General features: G+C 48.9%; 7 protein-coding genes across 7 annotated transcripts in view; all 7 read left to right on the top strand.

The window, feature by feature from the left end:
- Positions 1-3,879, top strand: part of LOC119587856 (putative GPI-anchored protein pfl2) — a 12,682-nt gene extending 8,803 nt beyond the window's left edge. The window contains exons 4-7 of the mRNA XM_037936562.1: positions 173-485; positions 521-2,810; positions 3,324-3,469; positions 3,745-3,879. Of these exons, the coding sequence (XP_037792490.1) occupies positions 173-485; positions 521-2,810; positions 3,324-3,469; positions 3,745-3,879 (2,884 nt within the window). The remainder of the gene's footprint in view (positions 1-172; positions 486-520; positions 2,811-3,323; positions 3,470-3,744) is intronic.
- Positions 3,880-8,113: 4,234 nt separating this feature from the next.
- Positions 8,114-9,936, top strand: LOC119587845 (uncharacterized serine-rich protein C215.13-like). The gene is made up of 5 exons (XM_037936552.1): positions 8,114-8,493; positions 8,622-8,850; positions 9,030-9,274; positions 9,488-9,752; positions 9,817-9,936. The coding sequence occupies exons 1-5, from the start codon at positions 8,114-8,116 to the stop codon at positions 9,934-9,936; spliced, it is 1,239 nt and encodes a 412-aa protein (XP_037792480.1).
- A 145-nt stretch (positions 9,937-10,081) lies between these two features.
- Positions 10,082-15,394, top strand: LOC119587834 (mucin-5AC-like). Its single transcript, XM_037936542.1, has 10 exons — positions 10,082-10,641; positions 10,744-10,972; positions 11,005-11,243; positions 11,403-11,688; positions 11,787-12,053; positions 12,172-12,734; positions 12,837-13,053; positions 14,665-14,777; positions 14,924-15,084; positions 15,264-15,394. Exons 1-10 carry the CDS (start codon positions 10,082-10,084, stop codon positions 15,392-15,394), a joined length of 2,766 nt encoding a protein of 921 aa, XP_037792470.1.
- A 130-nt stretch (positions 15,395-15,524) lies between these two features.
- LOC119587823 (cell wall protein DAN4-like) lies at positions 15,525-18,004 on the top strand. Its single transcript, XM_037936529.1, has 7 exons — positions 15,525-15,692; positions 15,824-15,984; positions 16,171-16,413; positions 16,521-16,742; positions 16,900-16,912; positions 17,011-17,231; positions 17,362-18,004. Exons 1-7 carry the CDS (start codon positions 15,525-15,527, stop codon positions 18,002-18,004), a joined length of 1,671 nt encoding a protein of 556 aa, XP_037792457.1.
- Positions 18,005-18,067: 63 nt separating this feature from the next.
- LOC119597142 (uncharacterized protein DDB_G0271670-like) lies at positions 18,068-19,227 on the top strand. The gene has a single exon (XM_037946650.1). The coding sequence runs from the start codon at positions 18,100-18,102 to the stop codon at positions 19,225-19,227; it is 1,128 nt and encodes a 375-aa protein (XP_037802578.1). The 5' UTR covers positions 18,068-18,099.
- Positions 19,228-19,313: 86 nt separating this feature from the next.
- LOC119587815 (uncharacterized protein DDB_G0271670-like) lies at positions 19,314-20,964 on the top strand. Its single transcript, XM_037936518.1, has 5 exons — positions 19,314-19,507; positions 19,610-19,896; positions 20,019-20,265; positions 20,425-20,631; positions 20,733-20,964. Exons 1-5 carry the CDS (start codon positions 19,314-19,316, stop codon positions 20,962-20,964), a joined length of 1,167 nt encoding a protein of 388 aa, XP_037792446.1.
- Positions 20,965-21,070: 106 nt separating this feature from the next.
- On the top strand, positions 21,071-23,748 carry LOC119587805 (putative GPI-anchored protein pfl2). The gene is made up of 5 exons (XM_037936507.1): positions 21,071-21,146; positions 21,181-21,767; positions 21,903-22,769; positions 22,802-23,244; positions 23,394-23,748. The coding sequence occupies exons 1-5, from the start codon at positions 21,071-21,073 to the stop codon at positions 23,746-23,748; spliced, it is 2,328 nt and encodes a 775-aa protein (XP_037792435.1).
- Positions 23,749-24,069: the final 321 nt, after the last annotated feature.

Here is a 24,069-nt window from a genome sequence, read left to right as displayed (position 1 = left end):
AGTCTCATCTTGATAAAGAAACCTCTACAAATTACACCAGTTCTTCTTCAAGTTCCTCATCCAGTTCCTCTTTGGAGCCTATCAGTTCTTCTAATTTCCCAAGCTCCTCTATGGATTCAACCACTTCCTCTTTCCAATCGACCACTTCTCCAACTGATTCCTCTCCAATTAGCTCCAGCACCAGTGAGGAAACCACCATGTCTTCAATCTACTCCAGCTTTTCCACAGACTCTCCAACTTACTTTTCCACAACATCCTTGGATTCCACTCCTTCTTCAACTTACCTCACCTCAACTACCACCACTGACGATTCCACCTCCTCTACTTACACAAGCTCTCCCACAGAAATCTCTTCAACTTACACCAGCTCTTCTTCAGGTTACTCTACATCCAGCTCCTCTCTGGAGCCCACCATTTCTTCTACTTTTCCAAATTCCTCCATGGATTCAACCTTCCAATCGACCACTTCTCCAACTGATTCCTCTGTGGATTCAACTACCTCACCTAGCTCCAGCACCAGGAGGAAACAACTACATCTTCGGTCTACTCCAGCTCTTCCACAGACTCTCCAACTGACTCCAGCTCCTCTATGGAATCAACTACCTCTTCAAGGACGGACACAACCACTTCTTCAAGCTCTTCCACATCATCCTTGGATTCGACCACTTCTCCACCTTACCTCACCTCAACTACCACCACTGACGATTCCACCTCCTCTACTTACTCAAGCTCTCCCACAGAAACCTCTTCAACTTACACCAGCTCCTCTCTGGAGCCCACCATTTCTTCTACTTTTCCAAGCTCCTCCATGGATTCAACCTTCCAGTCGACCACCTCTCCAACTGATTCCTCTGTGGATTCAACTACCTCACCTAGCTCCAGCACCAGTGAGGAAACAACTACATCTTCAGTCTACTCCAGCTCTTCCACAGACTCTCCAACTGACTCCAGCTCCTCTATGGAATCAACTACCTCTTCAAGGACGGACACAACCACTTCTTCAAGCTCTTCCACATCATCCTTGGATTCGACCACTTCTCCAACTTACCTCACCTCAACTACCACTACTGAGGACTCCACCTCCTCTACTTACTCACACTCTTCCATAGAAACCTCTTTAACTTCTACCAGCTCTTCTTCAGGCTACTCCTCATCCAGCTCCTCTTTGGAGCCCATCAGTTCTTCTACTATCCCAAGCTCCTCTATGGATTCAACCATGTCCTCCTTCCAATCGACCACTTCTCCAACTGATTCCTCTGTGGATTCAAGTACTCCAGCTAGCTCCAGCACCAGTGAGGAAACCACCACGTCTTCAATCTACCCCAGCTCTTCCACAGACTCTCCAACTTACAACACCTCCTCTATGGAATCGACCACCTCTTCAAGTACGGACACAACCTCTTCAGGCTACTCTTCATCCAGCTCATCTTTGGAGCCCATCAGTTCTACCTTGCCAAGCTCCTCTATGGATTCAACCACGCCCTACGTCCCCACAACCAGTTCTCACACTGATTCCTCTGTGGATTCAACTACTCCAACTAGCTCCAGCACCAGTGAGGAAACAACCACCTCTTCTGTGGATTCAACCACTTCACCTAGCTCCAGCACCAGTGAGATAACAACCACGTCTTCAATCTACTCCATTTCTTCCACAGACTCTCCCGCTTATACCACCTCCTCTATGGAATCAAGTACCTCTTCAAGTATGGACACAACCACTTCTTCAACTTTTTCCACATCATCTTTGGATTCCACCACTCCTCCAACTTACCTCACCTCAACTACCACCACTGAGGAATCCAGCTCCTCTACTGACTCAAGTTCTTCCACAGGCTCAGAAACCTCTTCAACATACACTAACCCTTCTTCAGGTTACTCCTCATCCAGCTCCTCTTTGGAGCCCACCATTTCTTCTAGCTCCTCTGTGGATTCAACCACCTCCTCCTTCCAATCGACCACTTCTCCAACTGATTCCTCTGTGGATTCAACTACTTCACCTAGCTCCAGCACCAGTGATGAAACAACTACATCTCCAATCTACTCCAGCTCTTCCACAGACTCTCCAACTTACTCCAGCTCCTCTATGGAATCAACTACCTCTTCAAGTACGGACACAACCCCTTCTTCAAGCTTTTCCACATCATCCTTGGATTCCACCACTTCTCCAACTGACATCACCTCAACTACCACCACTGAGGACTCCAGCTCCTCTACTTACTCAAGCTCTTCCGTGGGCTTAGAAACCTCTTCAACTTACACCAGCTCTTCTTCAGGCTACTCCTCGTCCAGCTCCTCTTTGGAGCCCACCATTTCTTCTACTTTCCCAAGCTCCTCTATGGATTCAACCACGTCCCCCTTCCAATCGACCACTTCTCCAACTGATTCCTCTGTGGATTCGACTACCTCACCAGGCTCCAGCACCACTGAGGAAACCACCACGTCTTCAATCTACTTCAGCTCTTCCACAGACTCTCCATCTTACCCTACCTCCTCTATGGAATCAACCACCTCGTCAAATGCGGACACAACCACTTCTTCAAGTTTGTTCACATCCTCCTTGGAGTCGACCACTTCTCCGACTGACATCACCTCAACTACCACCACTGAGGACTCCACCTCGTCTACTTACTCGAGCTCTTCCATAGAAACCTCTTCAACGTACACCAGCTCTTCTCCAGGCTACTCCTCATCCAGCTCCTCTTTGGAGCCCACCATTTCTTCTACTTTCCCAAGCTCCTCTATGGATTCAACCACATCCTCCTTCCAATCGACACTTCTCCAACTGATTCCTCTTTGGATTCAACTACTTCGCTTACTCCACCCAAAGGGGGAAACCCCCCTTTCCCTTTATCTACCCCATTTTTTCCCAAACCCCCTTTACTTTCCACCATTTGGATTCCACCATTTTCCCCAAACTTACCCCCCTCAACTCCCCCCACTGGGATTCCATCCTCTATTTCCCAAATTTTCCCCAAAAACCCTTTTCAACTACCCCACCCCCCTTGGGCCCATTTTTTCTTTTTTAGCCCCAGGGATTAAAACCTTTTTCAAACCCCTCTCCAACTTTTTCCCTGTTTTAATACCTACTACCCAGCCCGGGGAAAAAACACACTTCCCCAATCCACCTTCCACGGGATCCCCAACTACCCCAGCTCCTCTAGGGAAACAACTACTTTAAAGGGACGGACACAACCCTTCTTCGTTTCCCACATATTTTTGGATTCCCCACTTCTCCAATTTCCCTCACCTCAAAACACACGAGGATCCCCCTCTACTTACCCCCACTCTTCTAGAAACCTCAAAAATTTTACCCTCTTCTTCAGGCTACTCCTTCCGCCCTTTTGGAGCCCCATTCTTCTATTTCCCCAAGCTCTCTTGGATTCAACCAGGCCCCCTTCCAATCGCCATTCCCCAAACGATTCCTCTGGGGTTTCAATACCCCCAGCTCCACACCATAGGAAACCACCACGTCTTAAATCTACCCAGCTTTTCCACAGACTCCCCAATTACCACCCCTCTTGGAATACCCCCTCTTAAAGACAACCCACCCAATTCCTCTTTTACCCACCCTCTTTTGACCCACCTCAATTTCCAAGGCTCCCTGATTAACCACCCCTACCCCCCAAACCATTCTCCACTATCCTCTTTTTCCCTATTTTAAAGCCCACAAAAAACCCATTTTTCTTGGATTCAACCACTTCCCTACCACACCTAAACAACCGTCTTAATCACTCTTCTCCACAGACCACTTTCCACTCTCAGGACTCCTCTTCAATTAACCCCAAAATCATTTCCCACTTTCACATTCTTACCACCACTCCTCCAACTTACCTAAACCTCAACTACCACCACTGGGGAATCCACTCCTCTACTGACTAAAGTTTTTCCCACGGGCTCAAAACCTCTTAAACATCACAAACCCCTTACTTCGGTTTACTCCTCATCCAGCTCCTCTTTGGAGCCCCAATTCTTCTAGCTCCTCTGTGGATTCAACCACCTCCTCCTTCCAATCGCCCCTTTCCAACTGATTCCTCTGTGATTCAACTACTTCACTCAGCTTCCAGCACCATGATGAAACAACTCATCTCCAATCTACTCCAGCTCTTCCCAGACTCTCCAACTTACTCCACTCCTCATGGAATCAACTACCTCTTCAAGTACGACACAACCCTTCTTAAAGCTTTCCACACATCTTGATTCCACCACTTCTCCACTGACACACCTAAACTCCACCACTGAGGACTCCAGCCCCTTTCTACTTACCAAGCTTTTCCCGTGGGTTTTTAAAAAACCCTTCCAACTTACACCCAGCTCTTTTCAGGCTACTCCTCGTCCAGCCCCCTTTGGAGCCCACCATTTCTTCTACTTCCCAAGCTCCTCTAGGATTCACCACTCCCCCTCCAATCGACCCATTCCCCAAAATATTCCTCTGTGGATTCGACTACCTCACCGGCTCCCAGCCCACCACTGGGGAAACCACCACGTCCCTTCAATCTACTTCACCCTTCCACAGACCTCTTCCATCTTACCCTACCTCCTCTATGGAACAACCACCTCTTTCAATGGGGGACCAACCACTTTTTTCAAGTTTGTTTCACATTCCTCCTTGGATCGACCACTTCTCCCGACTGAACCCCCTCAACTACCACCACGAGGACTCCACCTCTTTTCAAACTTACCGAGTCTTTCCATAGAAACCCTCTTCACGTACCCCAAACTCTTCTCCAGCTACTCCTCATCCAGCTCCTCGGACCCCAAAACCATTTCTTCTACTTTCCAAGCTCCTCTATGTTTTTCAACCACTTTCCCCCTTCCCAATCGCCACTTCCCCACCCTTTTTCCCAACTACCTCTTTTTGTTTTCCTCTTTTTCTTCCTTAGCTCCAGCACCAGTGAGGAAGCCACCATGTCTTTCAATCTACTCCAGCTTTTCCACAGACTCTCCAACTTACTTTACCACAACACCCCTTGGATTCCACCATTTCTCCAACTTACCTCCCTTTCAACTACACCAATGCCCGATTCCACCCCCCTCTACTACTCAAGCTCTCCCACAAAACCTCTTCACTTACACCAGCCTCCTCTCTGGACCCACCATTTCTTCTACTTTTTCCAAGCTCCTCCATGGATTAAACCCTTTTTCCAGTCCAACCACCTCTCCAACTGTTTCCCCCCCTCTGTGGAATTCAACTGACCTCACCTACCCCAGCACCCAGGAGGAAAAAACTACATCTTCTTCTATCCACCCTCTTCCACAGACTCTCCAACTGACTCCACTCCTCTATGGAATCAACTACCTCTTAAAAGGACGGCACAACCCCCTTCTTCAACCTTTCCACATCACCCCTTTGGATCGACCATTCCCCTTCCAACTTACCTCCCCTCAAACTACCCCCTACTAAAGGATTCCACTCCCCTACTTTACCAACACTCTTCCATGAAACCTCTTAAACTTTACCAGCTCTTCTTCAGCTACTCCCTCATCAGCTCCTCTTTGGACCCCAAATCGTTCTTCTACTATCCCAAGTTTTCCTCTTTGGATTCAACCCAATGTCCTCCTTCCAAATTTCGACCACTTTTTCCAACTTGTTCCTCTGGATTCAAGTACTCCAGTTTAGCTCCAGAACCATTGAGGAACCACCACGTCTTCAATCTACCCCAGCTCTTCCACAGCCCTTCTCCAACTTCCCAACCCCTTTCCTCTTTTGGAATCGACCACCTCTTCAGTAGGAAACAACCTCTTCAGGCTACTCTCATCCACCCTTCATTTTGGAGCCCCCATTTTCCCCTACCTGCCAAGCCCCTCATGGATTCAACCACCCTACTTTCCCCACAACCAGTTCTCACACTGATTCCTCTGTGGATTCAACTACTCCAACTAGCTCCAGCACCAGTGGGGAACACCACCTCTTCTTGGATTCAACCACTTCACCTACTCCACCACCAGTGAGATAACAACCACGCCCCCTTCAATCTCCCTCCATTTCTTCCACAGACCCCTCCCGCTTATACCACCTCCTCTAGGGGAATCAAGTACCTCTTCAAGTAGGGCCCAAAACCACTTTTCAACTTTTTCCACATCATTTTGGATTCCACACTCCTCCAACTTCCCTCACCTCAACTCCCCCCTGAGGAATCCAGCTCCTCTACGACTCCAAGTTTTCTTCACAGGCTCAGAAACCTCTTCAACATACCTAACCCTTCTTCAGGTTACTCCTCATCCAGTTTCCTCTTTGGGGGCCCACCTTTTCCCTTCTAGCTCCTCGTGGATTCAACCACCTCCCCCTTTCCCCAATCGACCACCTTTCCTCCAATGATTCCTCGTGGATTCAATTTACTTCACCTACTCCGGGCCCAGTGATGAAAAAAACCCTACATCTCCAATCTATTTCCAGCTTCTTCCACAGACTCTCCAACTTACTCCAGCTCCTCTATGGAATCAACTACCTCTTCAAGTAACGGACACAACCCCTTCTTCAAGCTTTTCCAATCATCCTTTGGATTCCCAAACCCTTCCCAACTGACATCACCTCAACTACCACCACTGAAGGCCCCCAGCCCCCTCTACTTACTCAAGCTTTTTTTTCCGTGGCTTAGAAACCCCCCTTCAACTTACACCAGCTTTTTTCCCTTCAGGCTACCCTCGTCCAGCTCCTCTTTGAGCCCAACCATTTCTTTTAACTTTCCCAAGCTCCTCTATGGAATTAAACCACGCCCCCCCCTTTCCCCAATTTCGACATTTTCTCCCACGGGAATTCCTCTGTGATTCGACTCCCTTTCCCCAAAGGCTCCAGCACCACTGAGGAAACCACCACTTTCTTCAATCTACTTCACCCTCCTTCCACGGGACCTCCATCTTACCCTACCTCCTCATGGATAAACCCACCTCGTCAAAATGGGACACAACCACTTCTTCAAGTTTGTTCACATCCCCCTTGGAGTCGACCCTTCTCGACTGACATCCCTCAACTACCACCATTTTGAGGCCCTCCACCCGTCTTACTTACCGAGCTCTTCCATAAACCTTTTCAAGTACACCAGCTCTTCTCGGGCCCAAACTCCTCACCCAAAGCTCCTCTTTGGAGCCACCATTTCTTCTACTTTCCCAACTCCTCTATGGATTAAACCACATCCCCCTTTTTCAATCACCACTTCTCCAACTGATTCCTCTTTGATTAAACCTACTTCGCTTAGCTCCAGCACCAGTGAGGAAGCCACCATGTCTTCAATCTACTCCAGCTTCTTCCACAGACTTTTTCCAACTTACTTTACCCCCCAACATCCCTTGGATTCCAACCCACTTCTCCAACTTACCTCCCCTCAACTACCACCTGACGATTCCACCTCCTCTATTACTCAAGCTCTCCCACAGAACCTCTTCAATTACCCAGCTCTCTCGGAGCCCAACCATTTTTTCCCTACTTTTCCAAGCTCCTCCATGATTAAACCCTTTCCCAGTCAAACCACCTCTCCAACTGATTCCTCTGTGATAACCCTCAACCTAGCTCCCAGCCCCCATAAAGGAAAAAACCCTACATTTCATTTCCCTACTCCAGCTCTTCCACAAAACCTTTTCCAACTGACTCCAGCCCCCCTCTATGGAATCAACTACCTCTTAAAGGCACGACACAACCACTTCTTCAAGCTTTTCCACATCATCCTTGTTTCGACACTTCCCCAAAACTACCTCCCCCTCAACTCCCAAACTACTGAGGACTTCCACCTCCTCTACTTACTCACACTCTTCCATAGAAACCCTCTTAACTTTTTCCCAAAACCCTCTTCTTCGGCTACCCCCTCATCCAGCTCCTCTTTGGAGCCCATCAGTTCTTTACTATCCCAAGCTCCTCTATGGATTCAACATGTCCTCCTTCCAATCGCCACTTCTCCAACTGATTCCTCTGTGGATTCAAGTACCCCCACTAGCTCCAGCCACCAGTGAGGAAACCCCCCCACGTCTTCAATCTACCCCAGCTTTTTCCACAAAACCTTTCCAACTTACAACACCTCCTCTATGGAATCGACCACCTTTCGTACGGACCAACCTTTTTCAAGGCTATCTTCATCCACGCCTATCTTTGAGCCCACCAGTTCTACCTTGCCAAGCTCCCTCTATGATTCAACCACGCCTAGCCCACAACCATTCTCACACTGATTCCTTTGGATTCAACTATCCAACTAGCTCAACCAGTGAGAAACCCACCTCTTGTGGTTCAACGCACCACCGTCTCAACCGTGAGATAACAACCACGTCTTCAATCTACTCCATTTCTTCCACAGACTCTCCCGCTTATACCACCTCCTCTATGGAATCAAGTACCTCTTCAAGTATGGACACAACCACTTCTTCAACTTTTTTCCACATCATCTTTGGATTCCACACTCCTCCAACTTACCTCACATCAACTACCACCACTGAGGAATCCAGCTCCTCTACTGACTCAAGTTTTCCACAGGCTCAGAAACCTCTTCAACATACACTAACCTTCTTCAGGTTACTCCTCATCCAGCTCTCTTTGGAGCCCACCATTTCTTCTAGCTCCTCTGTGGATTCAACCACCTCCTCCTTCCAATCGACCACTTCTCCAACGATTCCTCTGTGGATTCAACTACTTCACCTAGCTCCAGCACCAGTGATGAAACAACTACATCTCCAATCTTACTCCAGCTCTTCCACAGACTCTCCAACTTACTCCAGCTCCTCTATGGAATCAACTACCTCTTCAAGTACGGACACAACCCCTTCTTCAGCTTTTCCACATCATCCTTGGATTCCACCACTTCTCCAACTGACATCACCTCAACTACCACCACTGAGGACTCCAGCTCCTCTACTTACTCAAGCTCTTCCGTGGGCTTAGAAACCTCTTCAACTTACACCAGCTCTTCTTCAGGCTACTCCTCGTCCAGCTCCTCTTGGAGCCCACCATTTCTTCTACTTTCCCAAGCTCCTCTATGGATTCAACCACGTCCCCTTCCAATCGACCACTTCTCCAACTGATTCCTCTGTGGATTCGACTACCTCACAAGGCTCCAGCACCACTGAGGAAACACCACGTCTTCAATCTACTTCAGCTCTTCCACAGACTCTCCATCTTACCCTACTCCTCTATGGAATCAACCACCTCGTCAAATGCGGACACAACCACTTCTTCAAGTTTGTTCACATCCTCCTTGGAGTCGACCACTTCTCCGACTGACATCACCTCAACTACCACCACTGAGGACTCCACCTCGTCTACTTACTCGAGCTCTTCCATAGAAACCTCTTCAACGTACACCAGCTCTTCTCCAGGCTACCCTCATCCAGCTCCTCTTTGGAGCCCACCATTTCTTCTACTTTCCCAAGCTCCTCTATGGATTCAACCACATCCTCCTTCCAATCGACCACTTCTCCAACTGATTCCTCTTGGATTCAACTACTTCGCTTAGCTCCAGCACCAGTGAGGAAGCCACCATGTCTTCAATCTACTCCAGCTTTTCCACAGACTCTCCAACTTACTTTACCACAACATCCTTGGATTCCACCAATTCTACAACTTACCTCCCCTCAACCTACCACCAACTGACGATTCCACCTCCCTCTACTTACTCAAGCTCTCCCACAGAAACCTCTTCAAACTTACACCAGCTCCTCTCTGGAGCCCACCATTTCTTCTACTTTTCAAAGCTCCTCATGGATTCAACTTCCAGTCGACCACCTCTCCAACTGATTCCTCTGTGGATTCAACTACCTCACTAGCTCCCAGCACAGTGAGGAAACAACTACATCTTCAGTCTACTCCAGCTCTTCCACAGACTCTCCAACTGACTCCAGCTCCTCTATGGAATCAACTACCTCTTCAAGGACGGACACAACCACTTCTTCAAGCTCTTCCACATCATCCTTGGATTCGACCACTTCTCCAACTTACCTCACCTCAACTACCACTACTGAGGAATCCAACCTCCTCTACTTACTCACACTCTTCCATAGAAAACCTCTTTAACTTCTACCAGCTCTTCTTCAGGCTACTCCTCATCCAGCTCCTCTTGGAGCCATCAGTTCTTCTACTATCCCAAGCTCCTCTATGGATTCAACCATGTCCTCCTTCCATCGACCACTTCTCCAACTGATTCCTCTGTGGATTCAAGTACACCAGCTAGCTCCAGCACCAGAGAGGAAAACCACCACGTCTTCAATCTACCCCAGCTCTTCCACAGACTCTCCAACTTACAACACCTCCTCTATGGAATCGACCACGCCCTACGTCCCCACAACCAGTTCTCACACTGATTCCTCTGTGGATTCAACTACTCCAACTAGCTCCAGCACCAGTGAGGAAACAACCACCTCTTCTGTGGATTCAACCACTTCACCTAGCTCCAGCACCAGTGAGATAACAACCACGTCTTCAATACTCACTCCTTCATTCCACAGACTCTCCCGCTTATACCACCTCCTCTATGGAATCAAGTACCTCTTCAAGTATGGACACAACCACTTCTTCAACTTTTTCCACATCATCTTTGGATTCCACCACTCCTCCAACTTACCTCACCTCAACTACCACACTGAGGAATCCAGCTCCTCTACTGACTCAAGTTCTTCCACAGGCTCAGAAACCTCTTCAGGTTACTCCTCATCCAGCTCCTCTTTGGAGCCCACCATTTCTTCTAGCTCCTCTGTGGATTCAACCACCTCCTCCTTCCAATCGACCACTTCTCCAACTGATTCCTCTGTGGATTCAACTACTTCACCTAGCTCCAGCACCAGTGATGAAACAACTACATCTCCAATCTACTCCAGCTCTTCCACAGACTCTCCAACTTACTCCAGCTCCTCTATGGAATCAACTACCTCTTCAAGTACGGACACAACCCCTTCTTCAAGCTTTTCCACATCATCCTTGGATTCCACCACTTCTCCAACTGACATCACCTCAACTACCACCACTGAGGACTCCAGCTCCTCTACTTACTCAAGCTCTTCCGTGGGCTTAGAAACCTCTTCAACTTACACCAGCTCTTCTTCAGGCTACTCCTCGTCCAGCTCCTCTTTGGAGCCCACCATTTCTTCTACTTTCCCAAGCTCCTCTATGGGGAATCAACCACCTCGTCAAATGCGGACACAACCACTTCTTCAAGTTTGTTCACATCCTCCTTGGAGTCGACCACTTCTCCGACTGACATCACCTCAACTACCACCACTGAGGACTCCACCTCGTCTACTTACTCGAGCTCTTCCATAGAAACCTCTTCAACGTACACCAGCTCTTCTCCAGGCTACTCCTCATCCAGCTCCTCTTTGGAGCCCACCATTTCTTCTACTTTCCCAAGCTCCTCTATGGATTCAACCACATCCTCCTTCCAATCGACCACTTCTCCAACTGATTCCTCTTTGGATTCAACTACTTCGCTTAGCTCCAGCACCAGTGAGGAAGCCACCATGTCTTCAATCTACTCCAGCTTTTCCACAGACTCTCCAACTTACTTTACCACAACATCCTTGGATTCCACCACTTCTCCAACTTACCTCCCCTCAACTACCACCACTGACGATTCCACCTCCTCTACTTACTCAAGCTCTCCCACAGAAACCTCTTCAACTTACACCAGCTCCTCTCTGGAGCCCACCATTTCTTCTACTTTTCCAAGCTCCTCCATGGATTCAACCTTCCAGTCGACCACTCTCTCAACTGATTCCTCTGTGGATTCAACTACCTCACCTAGCTCCAGCACCAGTGAGGAAACAACTACATCTTCAGTCTACTCCAGCTCTTCCACAGACTCTCCAACTGACTCCAGCTCCTCTATGGAATCAACTACCTCTTCAAGGACGGACACAACACTTCTTCAAGCTCTTCCACATCATCCTTGGATTCGACCACTTCTCCAACTTACCTCACCTCAACTACCACTACTGAGGACTCCACCTCCTCTACTTACTCACACTCTTCCATAGAAACCTCTTTAACTTCTACCAGCTCTTCTTCAGGCTACTCCTCATCCAGCTCCTCTTTGGAGCCCATCAGTTCTTCTACTATCCCAAGCTCCTCTATGGATTCAAACCATGTCCTCCTTCCAATCGACCACTTCTCCAACTGATTCCTCTGTGGATTCAAGTACTCCAGCTAGCTCCAGCACCAGTGAGGAAACAACCACGTCTTCAATCTACCCAGCTCTTCCACAGACTCTCCAACTTACAACACCTCCTCTATGGAATCGACCACCTCTTCAAGTACGGACACAACCTCTTCAGGCTACTCTTCATCCAGCTCATCTTTGGAGCCCACCAGTTCTACCTTGCCAAGCTCCTCTATGGATTCAACCAACGCCCTACGTCCCCACAACCAGTTCTCACACTGATTCCTCTGTGGATTCAACTACTCCAACTAGCTCCAGCACCAGTGAGGAAACAACCACCTCTTCTGTGGATTCAACCACTTCACCTAGCTCCAGCACCAGTGAGATAACAACCACGTCTTCAATCTACTCCATTTCTTCCACAGACTCTCCCGCTTATACCACCTCCTCTATGGAATCAAGTACCTCTTCAAGTATGGACACAACCACTTCTTCAACTTTTTCCACATCATCTTTGGATTCCACCACTCCTCCAACTTACCTCACCTCAACTACCACCACTGAGGAATCCAGCTCCTCTACTGACTCAAGTTCTTCCACAGGCTCAGAAACCTCTTCAACATACACTAACCCTTCTTCAGGTTACTCCTCATCCAGCTCCTCTTTGGAGCCCACCATTTCTTCTAGCTCCTCTGTGGATTCAACCACCTCCTCCTTCCAATCGACCACTTCTCCAACTGATTCCTCTGTGGATTCAACTACTTCACCTAGCTCCAGCACCAGTGATGAAACAACTACATCTCCAATCTACTCCAGCTCTTCCACAGACTCTCCAACTTACTCCAGCTCCTCTATGGAATCAACTACCTCTTCAAGTACGGACACAACCCCTTCTTCAAGCTTTTCCACATCATCCTTGGATTCCACCACTTCTCCAACTGACATCACCTCAACTACACCACTGAGGACTCCAGCTCCCTACTTACCAGTCTTCCGTGCTTAGAAACCTTCAACTTACACCAGCTCTTCTCAGGCTATCCGGCTTAGAATCTTCTTCAACTTGATTCACCGTCCCCCTTCAAACCCCCACTCTCTTATCCACTGTTCTCTATCAGGCTCCACCCTAGGAACACCACTCCTTCAATCAGCTCTTCCAACTCTCCACTTACTACCCCTTTTCCAAACCCCAAGGGCCCCCTTTAAATTTTTTTCCCCCTCCCCTTCCACCCCAAAAACCCCCCGAAACCCCCTTTTTATCCCCCCCCCTTTCCCCCAAAAAAAACCAAACCCCCAGGGCTCACCCTTTTTTCCCCCCTTTTCCCCCCTTTTTCACTAACTCCTCAGGTACCCCCCTCCCAAAAACCATTTCTTTTTTTTCAATCCTCCCATCAAACCACCCTTCCCTTTCCCCTTTTCCCAATTTCCCTTCTTTCCACACCGGGGCCCCCCTCCCCCTCCCCCTTTTTCCCAAAACCTTCTTTACACCCGTTTTTCCCCCCAACTTCCCACTCCCCCTTTTGGGGCCCCCCCCTTCACTTTCCCCAACCCCCTATTAACCCCCTTCCCCCACCATTTTTCCCCCTTCTCTTTTCAACTCCCCCACCCCCAGTGAAAACCCCAAATTTTTAATTCCCCCCCCCCAAAAAAACCCCCCCCAATTCCCACCCCCCCACCTTATTCCCAACCCCCTCCCAAACCCCCAAACTCCACCAATCACCTTTCCCCTTTTTCCCCCCCCAAACCCCTAAAACCCCCCAAATTCCCCCCCTCTTTACCCCCCATTTTTACCCTTTTATTTTCCCCCCCCCATCCACTTTTCCCAAGTTTTCCCCTTGGGTTCAAAACCAGTCCCCCATGAAAAACCCATTTCTTACCCCCCTCTTCCACAGCCCCCAAAAACCCCCCCCCAAATCCCCCCTCAAACACCCCAAATTTTTCCCCCCTCTCTTTGGGCACCCCCCCAACCCTTTTCAACCCCCCACCAGGCTCCCCCCCTCTTTCAAAACCCCCCTTCCCCCAAAGCCCCTCTTTATTCAAACCCCCCCCCCGGGCAACCCCTTTTATCACCCCTTTTCCCCCACAGTTCCCCTTTCCAACTCCCATTTTCCCCCCCTCCCCAAAAAACCACCCTTCTAAACTTTTTTTATTGACCACCCCTTTTCCCCCCCTAAACCACCCCCAAATCCCCCAACTCCCAAAACCCCCCCCCAAAACCCCCCTTTAAAACCCTTAAAACCCTTCTTAGGTACCCCATCCCCTCCTCTTTGGGGCCCAATTTTCTAGCTCCTCTTGGATTAACCCCCCCCTTTCCCCCACGTTCCACTTTCCTTGGTTCAAACCATCCCCCCTAGCCCCCACCCTAAAAAACCACTAAATTAAACCCCCTTTTTAAAATCCCAACCAGTTTAAAACAAAAACCTCTTTAAAACAAAAACCCCCTTTCCCCTTCCCCAACTTTTCCCAAACCCCCCCCACTAGGGGTCCCCTTTTTCCAAATTTTTGGGCAAAAAACCCCTTCCCCCCCCCTTCCCCCCTCTTTGGGGCCCCCCCCTTTCCCCCCCTTTCAAACTGCAAACCTTTAAACCCACTCCTTTTCCAGATGGACCACCATTCTAACCTTGCCATCCCCTCTATGGATTCAACCCGCTACTCTCCCCACACCAGTTCTCCACTGATTCCCTTGCAATCATCAACTACTCCAGCACCAGTGAGGTAAACAACCACCACTTCGTAGCATTCTAACCACTTCACCTAGCTCCAGCACCAGTGAGATAACAACCACTCTTCATCACTACCATTTCTTCCACAGACTCTCCCGCTTATACCACCTCCTCTATGGAATCAAGTACCTCTTCAAGTATGGACAACCACTTCTTCAACTTTTTCCACATCATCTTTGGATTCCACACCTCTCAACTTACCTCACCTCAACTACCACCACTGAGGAATCCAGCCTTCCTCTCTGACTCAAAGTTCTTCAACAGGCCAAAACCTCTTCAACTCACTAACCCTTCTTCAGGTTGCCCCCATCTCTAGCTCCTCTTGGAGCCCACCTTCTTCTAGCTCCTCTGTGGATTCAACCCTCCTCCTTCCAATTCAACCTTCCAACTGCTCCTCTCTGGATTCAACTACTTCACCTAGCTCCCAGACCCAATGAACACACATAATCACTCTCAATCGACTACCACTCTTCCACAGACTCTCCAACTTACTCCAGCTCCTTATCCAACTACCTCTTCAACTACGGACACAACCCCTTCTTCAAGCTTTTCCACATCTCCTTGGATTCCACCACTTCTCCAACTGACATCACCTCAACTCACCACTGACGGACTCCAGCTGCCTACTTACTCAACTCTTCCGAGGGCTTAAAAACTCTCTTCACTACCCATCTCTTCCCACTTTCCTCGTCCAGCTCCTCTTGGAGCCACCATTTCTTCTACTTTCCCAAGCTCCTCTATGGATTCAACCACGTCCCCCTCTCCAATCGACCCACTTCTCATGATTCCTCTGTGGAATTCGGACAAACCCACTCAGCTCCAGCCCACTGAGGACAACCACCACGTCCACATCTACTCCTCCACCAACTCCCCATCTTACCCTACCTCCTCTATGGATCAACCACTCGTCAACATGCGGTCACAAGCCACTTCTTCCAAGTTTTCGAATCCTCCCTTGAGCTCGTCCACTTCCATGGACACACACCTCAACTCACACTCACTGAGACTCCATCCTCTGACTTCACTGCTTCTCCATAGAACCTGACCCAACCATTCCCAGCTCTTCTCCAGCTTTCCTCATCCTCCTCTTTTGAGCCCACCTGTTTCTACTTCTCCAAGCTCCTCTATGGATTCACCACATTCCCCTTCCCAATCTACCACTTCTCCAACGATTCCTCTTCTGGACTTCACACTCCTTAGTCTTCCATTCCAGTCCCCGGAGTCCAACCTTCTTCAATCCTACTCCAGCTTTTCCCAGCTCTCCACTTACTCCTCCCACCCATCGGAACACCACTTCTCCCAAATACCTCCCCCAACTACCACCACGACGATTCCCCTCCTCTACTTAACTCAACTCTCACAAAACACTCTTCAACTTATCACAGCTCCTCTCTGGATGCCCCATTTCTTCTACTTTTCCAACTCCTCCTGGATCCACCTCTTCTATCACAACTCTCCAAAATCTTGTGGATTCAACTACCTCACCTAGCTCCAGCCACAGGAACATTACCATCTTCAGTCTACTCCACTCTTCCACAGACTTTACCACCTACTCCAATCACTCTCCTATGGATTCCAATCTCTTCAAGGACGGACACAACCACTTCTCAAGCTCTTCACATCATCCTGTTCGCACCTTCCCAGACTTACTCACCTCAACTCACTACTAGGACTCCACCTCTCTACTTACTCACACCTTCCATGAAACCTCTTTAACTTCACCACTTTTCCTCAGGCTCTCCTTCCAGCTCCTCTTGGACACCACATTCTACTATCCCCAAAGCCTCTCGATGATCACACCATGTCCTCCTTTCCCAATCGACCAACTTCTCCAACTGATTCCTGTGGGATTCAATTACTCCAGCTACTCCAGCACCAGTGAGGAAACCCCACGTCTTCAATCTACCCACTCTTCCACAGACTCCCACTTAACACCTCCTCTTGAATCACCTCTCAAGTATGGACAACAACCTCTTCAGTTACTACTTCATCTAGCTCAATCTTTGGACCCACCATTCTACCTTGGGCCAAGCTCCTCTCTGGATTCAACCACGCCTACGTCCCCACAACCAGTTCTCACACTGATTCCTCTTGGATTCAACTACTCCAACTAGCTCCAGACCCCCAGTGAGGAAACAACCACCTCTCTGTGGATTCAACCACTTCACTAGCTCCGCACGTGGAGATACAACCCGTATTCAATCTACTCCCAATTTCTTCCACAGACTCTCCCGCTTATAAACCACCCTCCTCTATGGAATCAAGTACCTCTTCAAGTATGGACACAACCACTTCTTCAACTTTTCCACATCATCCTTTGGTTCACCACCCCTCCTACCAACTACCTCACCTCAACTACCACCACTGAGGAATCCAGCTCCCCTACTGACTCAAGTTCTTCCACAGGCTCAGAAACCTCTTCAACATACACTAACACCTTCTTCAGGTTACTCCTCATCCAGCTCCTCTTTGGAGCCCACCATTTCTTCTAGCTCCTCTGTGGATTCAACCACCTCCTCCTTCCAATCGACCACTTCTCCAACTGATTCCTCTGTGGATTCAACTACTTCACCTAGCTCCAGCACCAGTGATGAAACAACTACATCTCCAATCTACTCCAGCTCTTCCACAGACTCTCCAACTTACTCCAGCTCCTCTATGGAATCAACTACCTCTTCAAGTACGGACACAACCCCTTCTTCAAGCTTTTCCACATCATCCTTGGATTCCACCACTTCTCCAACTGACATCACCTCAACTACCACCACTGAGGACTCCAGCTCCTCTACTTACTCAAGCTCTTCCGTGGGCTTAGAAACCTCTTCAACTTACACCAGCTCTTCTTCAGGCTACTCCTCGTCCAGCTCCTCTTTGGAGCCCACCATTTCTTCTACTTTCCCAAGCTCCTCTATGGATTCAACCACGTCCCCCTTCCAATCGACCACTTCTCCAACTGATTCCTCTGTGGATTCGACTACCTCACCAGGCTCCAGCACCACTGAGGAAACCACCACGTCTTCAATCTACTTCAGCTCTTCCACAGACTCTCCATCTTACCCTACCTCCTCTATGGAATCAACCACCTCGTCAAATGCGGACACAACCACTTCTTCAAGTTTTTCACATCCTCCTTGGAGTCGACCACTTCTCCGACTGACATCACCTCAACTACCACCACTGAGGACTCCACCTCGTCTACTTACTCGAGCTCTTCCATAGAAACCTCTTCAACGTACACCAGCTCTTCTCCAGGCTACTCCTCATCCAGCTCCTCTTTGGAGCCCACCATTTCTTCTACTTTCCCAAGCTCCTCTATGGATTCAACCACATCCTCCTTCCAATCGACCACTTCTCCAACTGATTCCTCTTTGGATTCAACTACTTCGCTTAGCTCCAGCACCAGTGAGGAAGCCACCATGTCTTCAATCTACTCCAGCTTTTCCACAGACTCTCCAACTTACTTTACCACAACATCCTTGGATTCCACCACTTCTCCAACTTACCTCCCCTCAACTACCACCACTGACGATTCCACCTCCTCTACTTACTCAAGCTCTCCCACAGAAACCTCTTCAACTTACACCAGCTCCTCTCTGGAGCCCACCATTTCTTCTACTTTTCCAAGCTCCTCCATGGATTCAACCTTCCAGTCGACCACCTCTCCAACTGATTCCTCTGTGGATTCAACTACCTCACCTAGCTCCAGCACCAGTGAGGAAACAACTACATCTTCAGTCTACTCCAGCTCTTCCACAGACTCTCCAACTGACTCCAGCTCCTCTATGGAATCAACTACCTCTTCAAGGACGGACACAACCACTTCTTCAAGCTCTTCCACATCATCCTTGGATTCGACCACTTCTCCAACTTACCTCACCTCAACTACCACTACTGAGGACTCCACCTCCTCTACTTACTCACACTCTTCCATAGAAACCTCTTTAACTTCTACCAGCTCTTCTTCAGGCTACTCCTCATCCAGCTCCTCTTTGGAGCCCATCAGTTCTTCTACTATCCCAAGCTCCTCTATGGATTCAACCATGTCCTCCTTCCAATCGACCACTTCTCCAACTGATTCCTCTGTGGATTCAAGTACTCCAGCTAGCTCCAGCACCAGTGAGGAAACCACCACGTCTTCAATCTACCCCAGCTCTTCCACAGACTCTCCAACTTACAACACCTCCTCTATGGAATCGACCACCTCTTCAAGTACGGACACAACCTCTTCAGGCTACTCTTCATCCAGCTCATCTTTGGAGCCCACCAGTTCTACCTTGCCAAGCTCCTCTATGGATTCAACCACGCCCTACGTCCCCACAACCAGTTCTCACACTGATTCCTCTGTGGATTCAACTACTCCAACTAGCTCCAGCACAGTGAGGAAACAACCACCTCTTCTGTGGATTCAACCACTTCCACTAGCTCCAGCACCAGTGAGATAACAACCACGTCTTCAATCTACTCCATTTCTTCCACAGACTCTCCCGCTTATACCACCTCCTCTATGGAATCAAGTACCTCTTCAAGTATGGACACAACCACTTCTTCAACTTTTTCCACATCATCTTTGGATTCCACCACTCCTCCAACTTACCTCACCTCAACTACCACCACTGAGGAATCCAGCTCCTCTACTGACTCAAGTTCTTCCACAGGCTCAGAAACCTCTTCAACATACACTAACCCTTCTTCAGGTTACTCCTCATCCAGCTCCTCTTTGGAGCCCACCATTTCTTCTAGCTCCTCTGTGGATTCAACCACCTCCTCCTTCCAATCGACCACTTCTCCAACTGATTCCTCTGTGGATTCAACTACTTCACCTAGCTCCAGCACCAGTGATGAAACAACTACATCTCCAATCTACTCCAGCTCTTCCACAGACTCTCCAACTTACTCCAGCTCCTCTATGGAATCAACTACCTCTTCAAGTACGGACACAACCCCTTCTTCAAGCTTTTCCACATCATCCTTGGATTCCACCACTTCTCCAACTGACATCACCTCAACTACCACCACTGAGGACTCCAGCTCCTCTACTTACTCAAGCTCTTCCGTGGGCTTAGAAACCTCTTCAACTTACACCAGCTCTTCTTCAGGCTACTCCTCGTCCAGCTCCTCTTTGGAGCCCACCATTTCTTCTACTTTCCCAAGCTCCTCTATGGATTCAACCACGTCCCCTTCCAATCGACCACTTCTCCAACTGATTCCTCTGTGGATTCGACTACCTCACCAGGCTCCAGCACCACTGAGGAAACCACCACGTCTTCAATCTACTTCAGCTCTTCCACAGACTCTCCATCTTACCCTACCTCCTCTATGGAATCAACCACCTCGTCAAATGCGGACACAACCACTTCTTCAAGTTTGTTCACATCCTCCTTGGAGTCGACCACTTCTCCGACTGACATCACCTCAACTACCACCACTGAGGACTCCACCTCGTCTACTTACTCGAGCTCTTCCATAGAAACCTCTTCAACGTACACCAGCTCTTCTCCAGGCTACTCCTCATCCAGCTCCTCTTTGGAGCCCACCATTTCTTCTACTTTCCCAAGCTCCTCTATGGATTCAACCACATCCTCCTTCCAATCGACCACTTCTCCAACTGATTCCTCTTTGGATTCAACTACTTCGCTTAGCTCCAGCACCAGTGAGGAAGCCACCATGTCTTCAATCTACTCCAGCTTTTCCACAGACTCTCCAACTTACTTTACCACAACATCCTTGGATTCCACCACTTCTCCAACTTACCTCCCCTCAACTACCACCACTGACGATTCCACCTCCTCTACTTACTCAAGCTCTCCCACAGAAACCTCTTCAACTTACACCAGCTCCTCTCTGGAGCCCACCATTTCTTCTACTTTTCCAAGCTCCTCTATGGATTCAACCTTCAGTCGACCACCTCTCCAACTGATTCCTCTGTGGATTCAACTACCTCACCTAGCTCCAGCACCAGTGAGGAAACAACTACATCTTCAGTCTACTCCAGCTCTTCCACAGACTCTCCAACTGACTCCAGCTCCTCTATGGAATCAACTACCTCTTCAAGGACGGACACAACCACTTCTTCAAGCTCTTCCACATCATCCTTGGATTCGACCACTTCTCCAACTTACCTCACCTCAACTACCACTACTGAGGACTCCACCTCCTCTACTTACTCACACTCTCCATAGAAACCTCTTTAACTTCTACAGCTCTTCTTCAGGCTACTCCTCATCCAGCTCCTCTTTGGAGCCCATCAGTTCTTCTACTATCCCAAGCTCCTCTATGGATTCAACCATGTCCTCCTTCCAATCGACCACTTCTCCAACTGATTCCTCTGTGGATTCAAGTACTCCAGCTAGCTCCAGCACCAGTGAGGAAACCACCACGTCTTCAATCTACCCCAGCTCTTCCACAGACTCTCCAACTTACAACACCTCCTCTATGGAATCGACCACCTCTTCAAGTACGGACACAACCTCTTCAGGCTACTCTTCATCCAGCTCATCTTTGGAGCCCACCAGTTCTACCTTTGCCAAGCTCCTCTATGGATTCAACCACGCCCTACGTCCCCACAACCAGTTCTCACACTGATTCCTCTGTGGATTCAACTACTCCAACTAGCTCCAGCACCAGTGAGGAAACAACCACCTCTTCTGTGGATTCAACCACTTCACCTAGCTCCAGCACCAGTGAGATAACAACCACGTCTTCAACTTTTTCCACATCATCTTTGGATTCCACCACTCCTCCAACTTACCTCACCTCAACTACCACCACTGAGGAATCCAGCTCCTCTACTGACTCAAGTTCTTCCACAGGCTCAGAAACCTCTTCAACATACACTAACCCTTCTTCAGGTTACTCCTCATCCAGCTCCTCTTTGGACCCCACCATTTCTTCTAGCTCCTCTGTGGATTCAACCACCTCCTCCTTCCAATCGACCATTCTCCAACTGACTCCAGCTCCTCTATGGAATCAACTACCTCTTCAAGTACGGACACAACCCCTTCTTCAAGCTTTTCCACATCATCCTTGGATTCCACCACTTCTCCAACTGACATCACCTCAACTACCACCACTGAGGACTCCAGCTCCTCTACTTACTCAAGCTCTTCCGGGGGCTTAGAAACCTCTTCAACTTACACCAGCTCTTCTTCAGGCTACTCCTCTCCAGCTCCTCTTTGGAGCCCACCATTTCTTCTACTTTCCCAAGCTCCTCTATGGATTCAACCACGTCCCCCTTCCAATCGACCACCTTCTCCCCCCAACTGATTCCTCTGTGGATTCGACTACTCTCCACCATCCAGCACCACTGAAAACCACCACGTCTTCATCTACTTCAGCTCTTCCACAGACTCTCCATCTTAACCCTACCTCCTCTATGGAATCAAACCCCCTCGTCCAACTCTCGTTGACACACCTTCCAATTTGTTCACTCCTCCTGGAGTCACCACTTCTCCACGAATCACCTCAACTACCACTCTTTATGGACTCCACTCGTCTACTTACTCGACTCTCCATAGAAACCTCTTCAAGTACCCAGCTCTTCTCCAGCTCTCCTTCATCCAAGCTCCTCTTGGAGCCCACCACTTTCTCTCACTTTCCCCAACTCCCTCTGGATTCATCCACATCCTCCTCAAATCACCATTCTCCAACTGTTCCTCTTTGGTCCCAACTTACTTTGCTAAGCTCCAGCACCGTGAGGAACCCACACTCCTTAACATCCACCTTTTCCACAGACTCTCCACTTACTTACACACACCCTTGGATTCCACCATTCTCCATTACCTCCCTCACTCCATCCATGAACCCACCTCCTCACTTCTACCAAGCTTCTCCCCAGCCTCCACACATGGACACCACTCTCTCTCGAGCCCCACTCCATCTCCTTCTACTTTTCCAAGCTCTCCTAGGAATTCAACCTTTCAGTCGACCACCTCTCACAGGATTCCCTCATTGGCTTTCGAACTCCATCTCTAGCTCCCACACCAGTGTAGGAAACAACTACCCTCTTCCATCTACCAGCTCTTCCCAACTCTCCAACTACTCCAGCTCCTCTATGGAATCAACCCTCTTCAAGTACGACACAACCTCTTCTTCAAGCTCTTCCACATCCCTTCAATCGATTCTCATTCTCCAACTTCCTACCTCAACTCCACTACTGAGGACCACCACCTCCTCTCACTCTCCACTCTTCCAACACACCTCTTAAACGTTCCCCACTCTTCTCTTAGACACTCCTCATCCATCTCCTACTTTGGAGCCCCATCTTCTTCTAACCTTATTCCCAGCCCTAGGATTCAACCATGTCCTTTCCCTTTCCATTCGACCACTTCCCATACTCCTCTGGAATCAAGTACTTCAGCTAGCTCCAGCACCAGTGAGGAAACCACCACGTCTTCAATCTACCCCAGCTCTTCCACAACTCCCACTTACAACACTCCTCTTGGAATCGACCACCTCTTCAAGTACACAACCTTCTTCAGGCTACTCTTCATCCCGCTCATCTTTGGAGCCCACCATTCTCTACCTTGCAACCCCTCTTCAATCAACCACGCCCTAACGTCCCCAACCATTTTCACACTGCATTCCCCTGTGGATCAACTACTCCAACTAGCTCCAGCACCATAGAAACAACCTACCTCCTCTGTGGATTCACACTTCACCTAGCTCCAGCACCAGTGAAGCATTTCCACAACTATTCACCACTCCTCAATCTAACTCCATCCTTGCACACTCCCCTTATCACCCCTCCTCTTAGAAGCTTCAATACCTCTTCAGTATGCACAACCACTCTTCACTTTTGCCACTCTTTTATTCCAACCCTCCTCAACCTTCCTCACCTCAACTACCCCACTGAGCATCCAGCTCCTTTTGACTCACCAGTTTCATTCCACAGGCTCAAACTCTTCAATACACTAACCCTTCTTCAGGACTCCTCTCCACTCCTCTTGGAGACCCACCATTTCTAGCTCCTCTGTGGATTCAACCACCTCCTCCTTCCTATCGACACTTCTCCAACTGACTTCCCTCTTGGAATTCAACTACTCACCCTCCAGCACCAGTGTCGTAACAACTCTCAACCTCTACTCCAGCTTCTCCACAACTCTCCAACTTACTCCAGCTCCTCTATGAATTACTACACTTTCCAAGACTCGGAACAACCCACTTCTTCACTTTTCCACACTCCTTGGATTCCCCATCTTCTCCAACTGACATCACTCACTACCACCACTGAGGACTCCAGCTCCTCTACTTACTCCCAAACTCTTCCGTGGCTTAGAAACCTCTTC

The sequence above is a fragment of the Penaeus monodon genome, chromosome 3 (assembly GCF_015228065.2).
Source record: "Penaeus monodon isolate SGIC_2016 chromosome 3, NSTDA_Pmon_1, whole genome shotgun sequence".
NCBI lineage: Eukaryota > Metazoa > Arthropoda > Malacostraca > Decapoda > Penaeidae > Penaeus > Penaeus monodon.
This window is presented reverse-complemented; position numbering and strand designations above follow the sequence as displayed.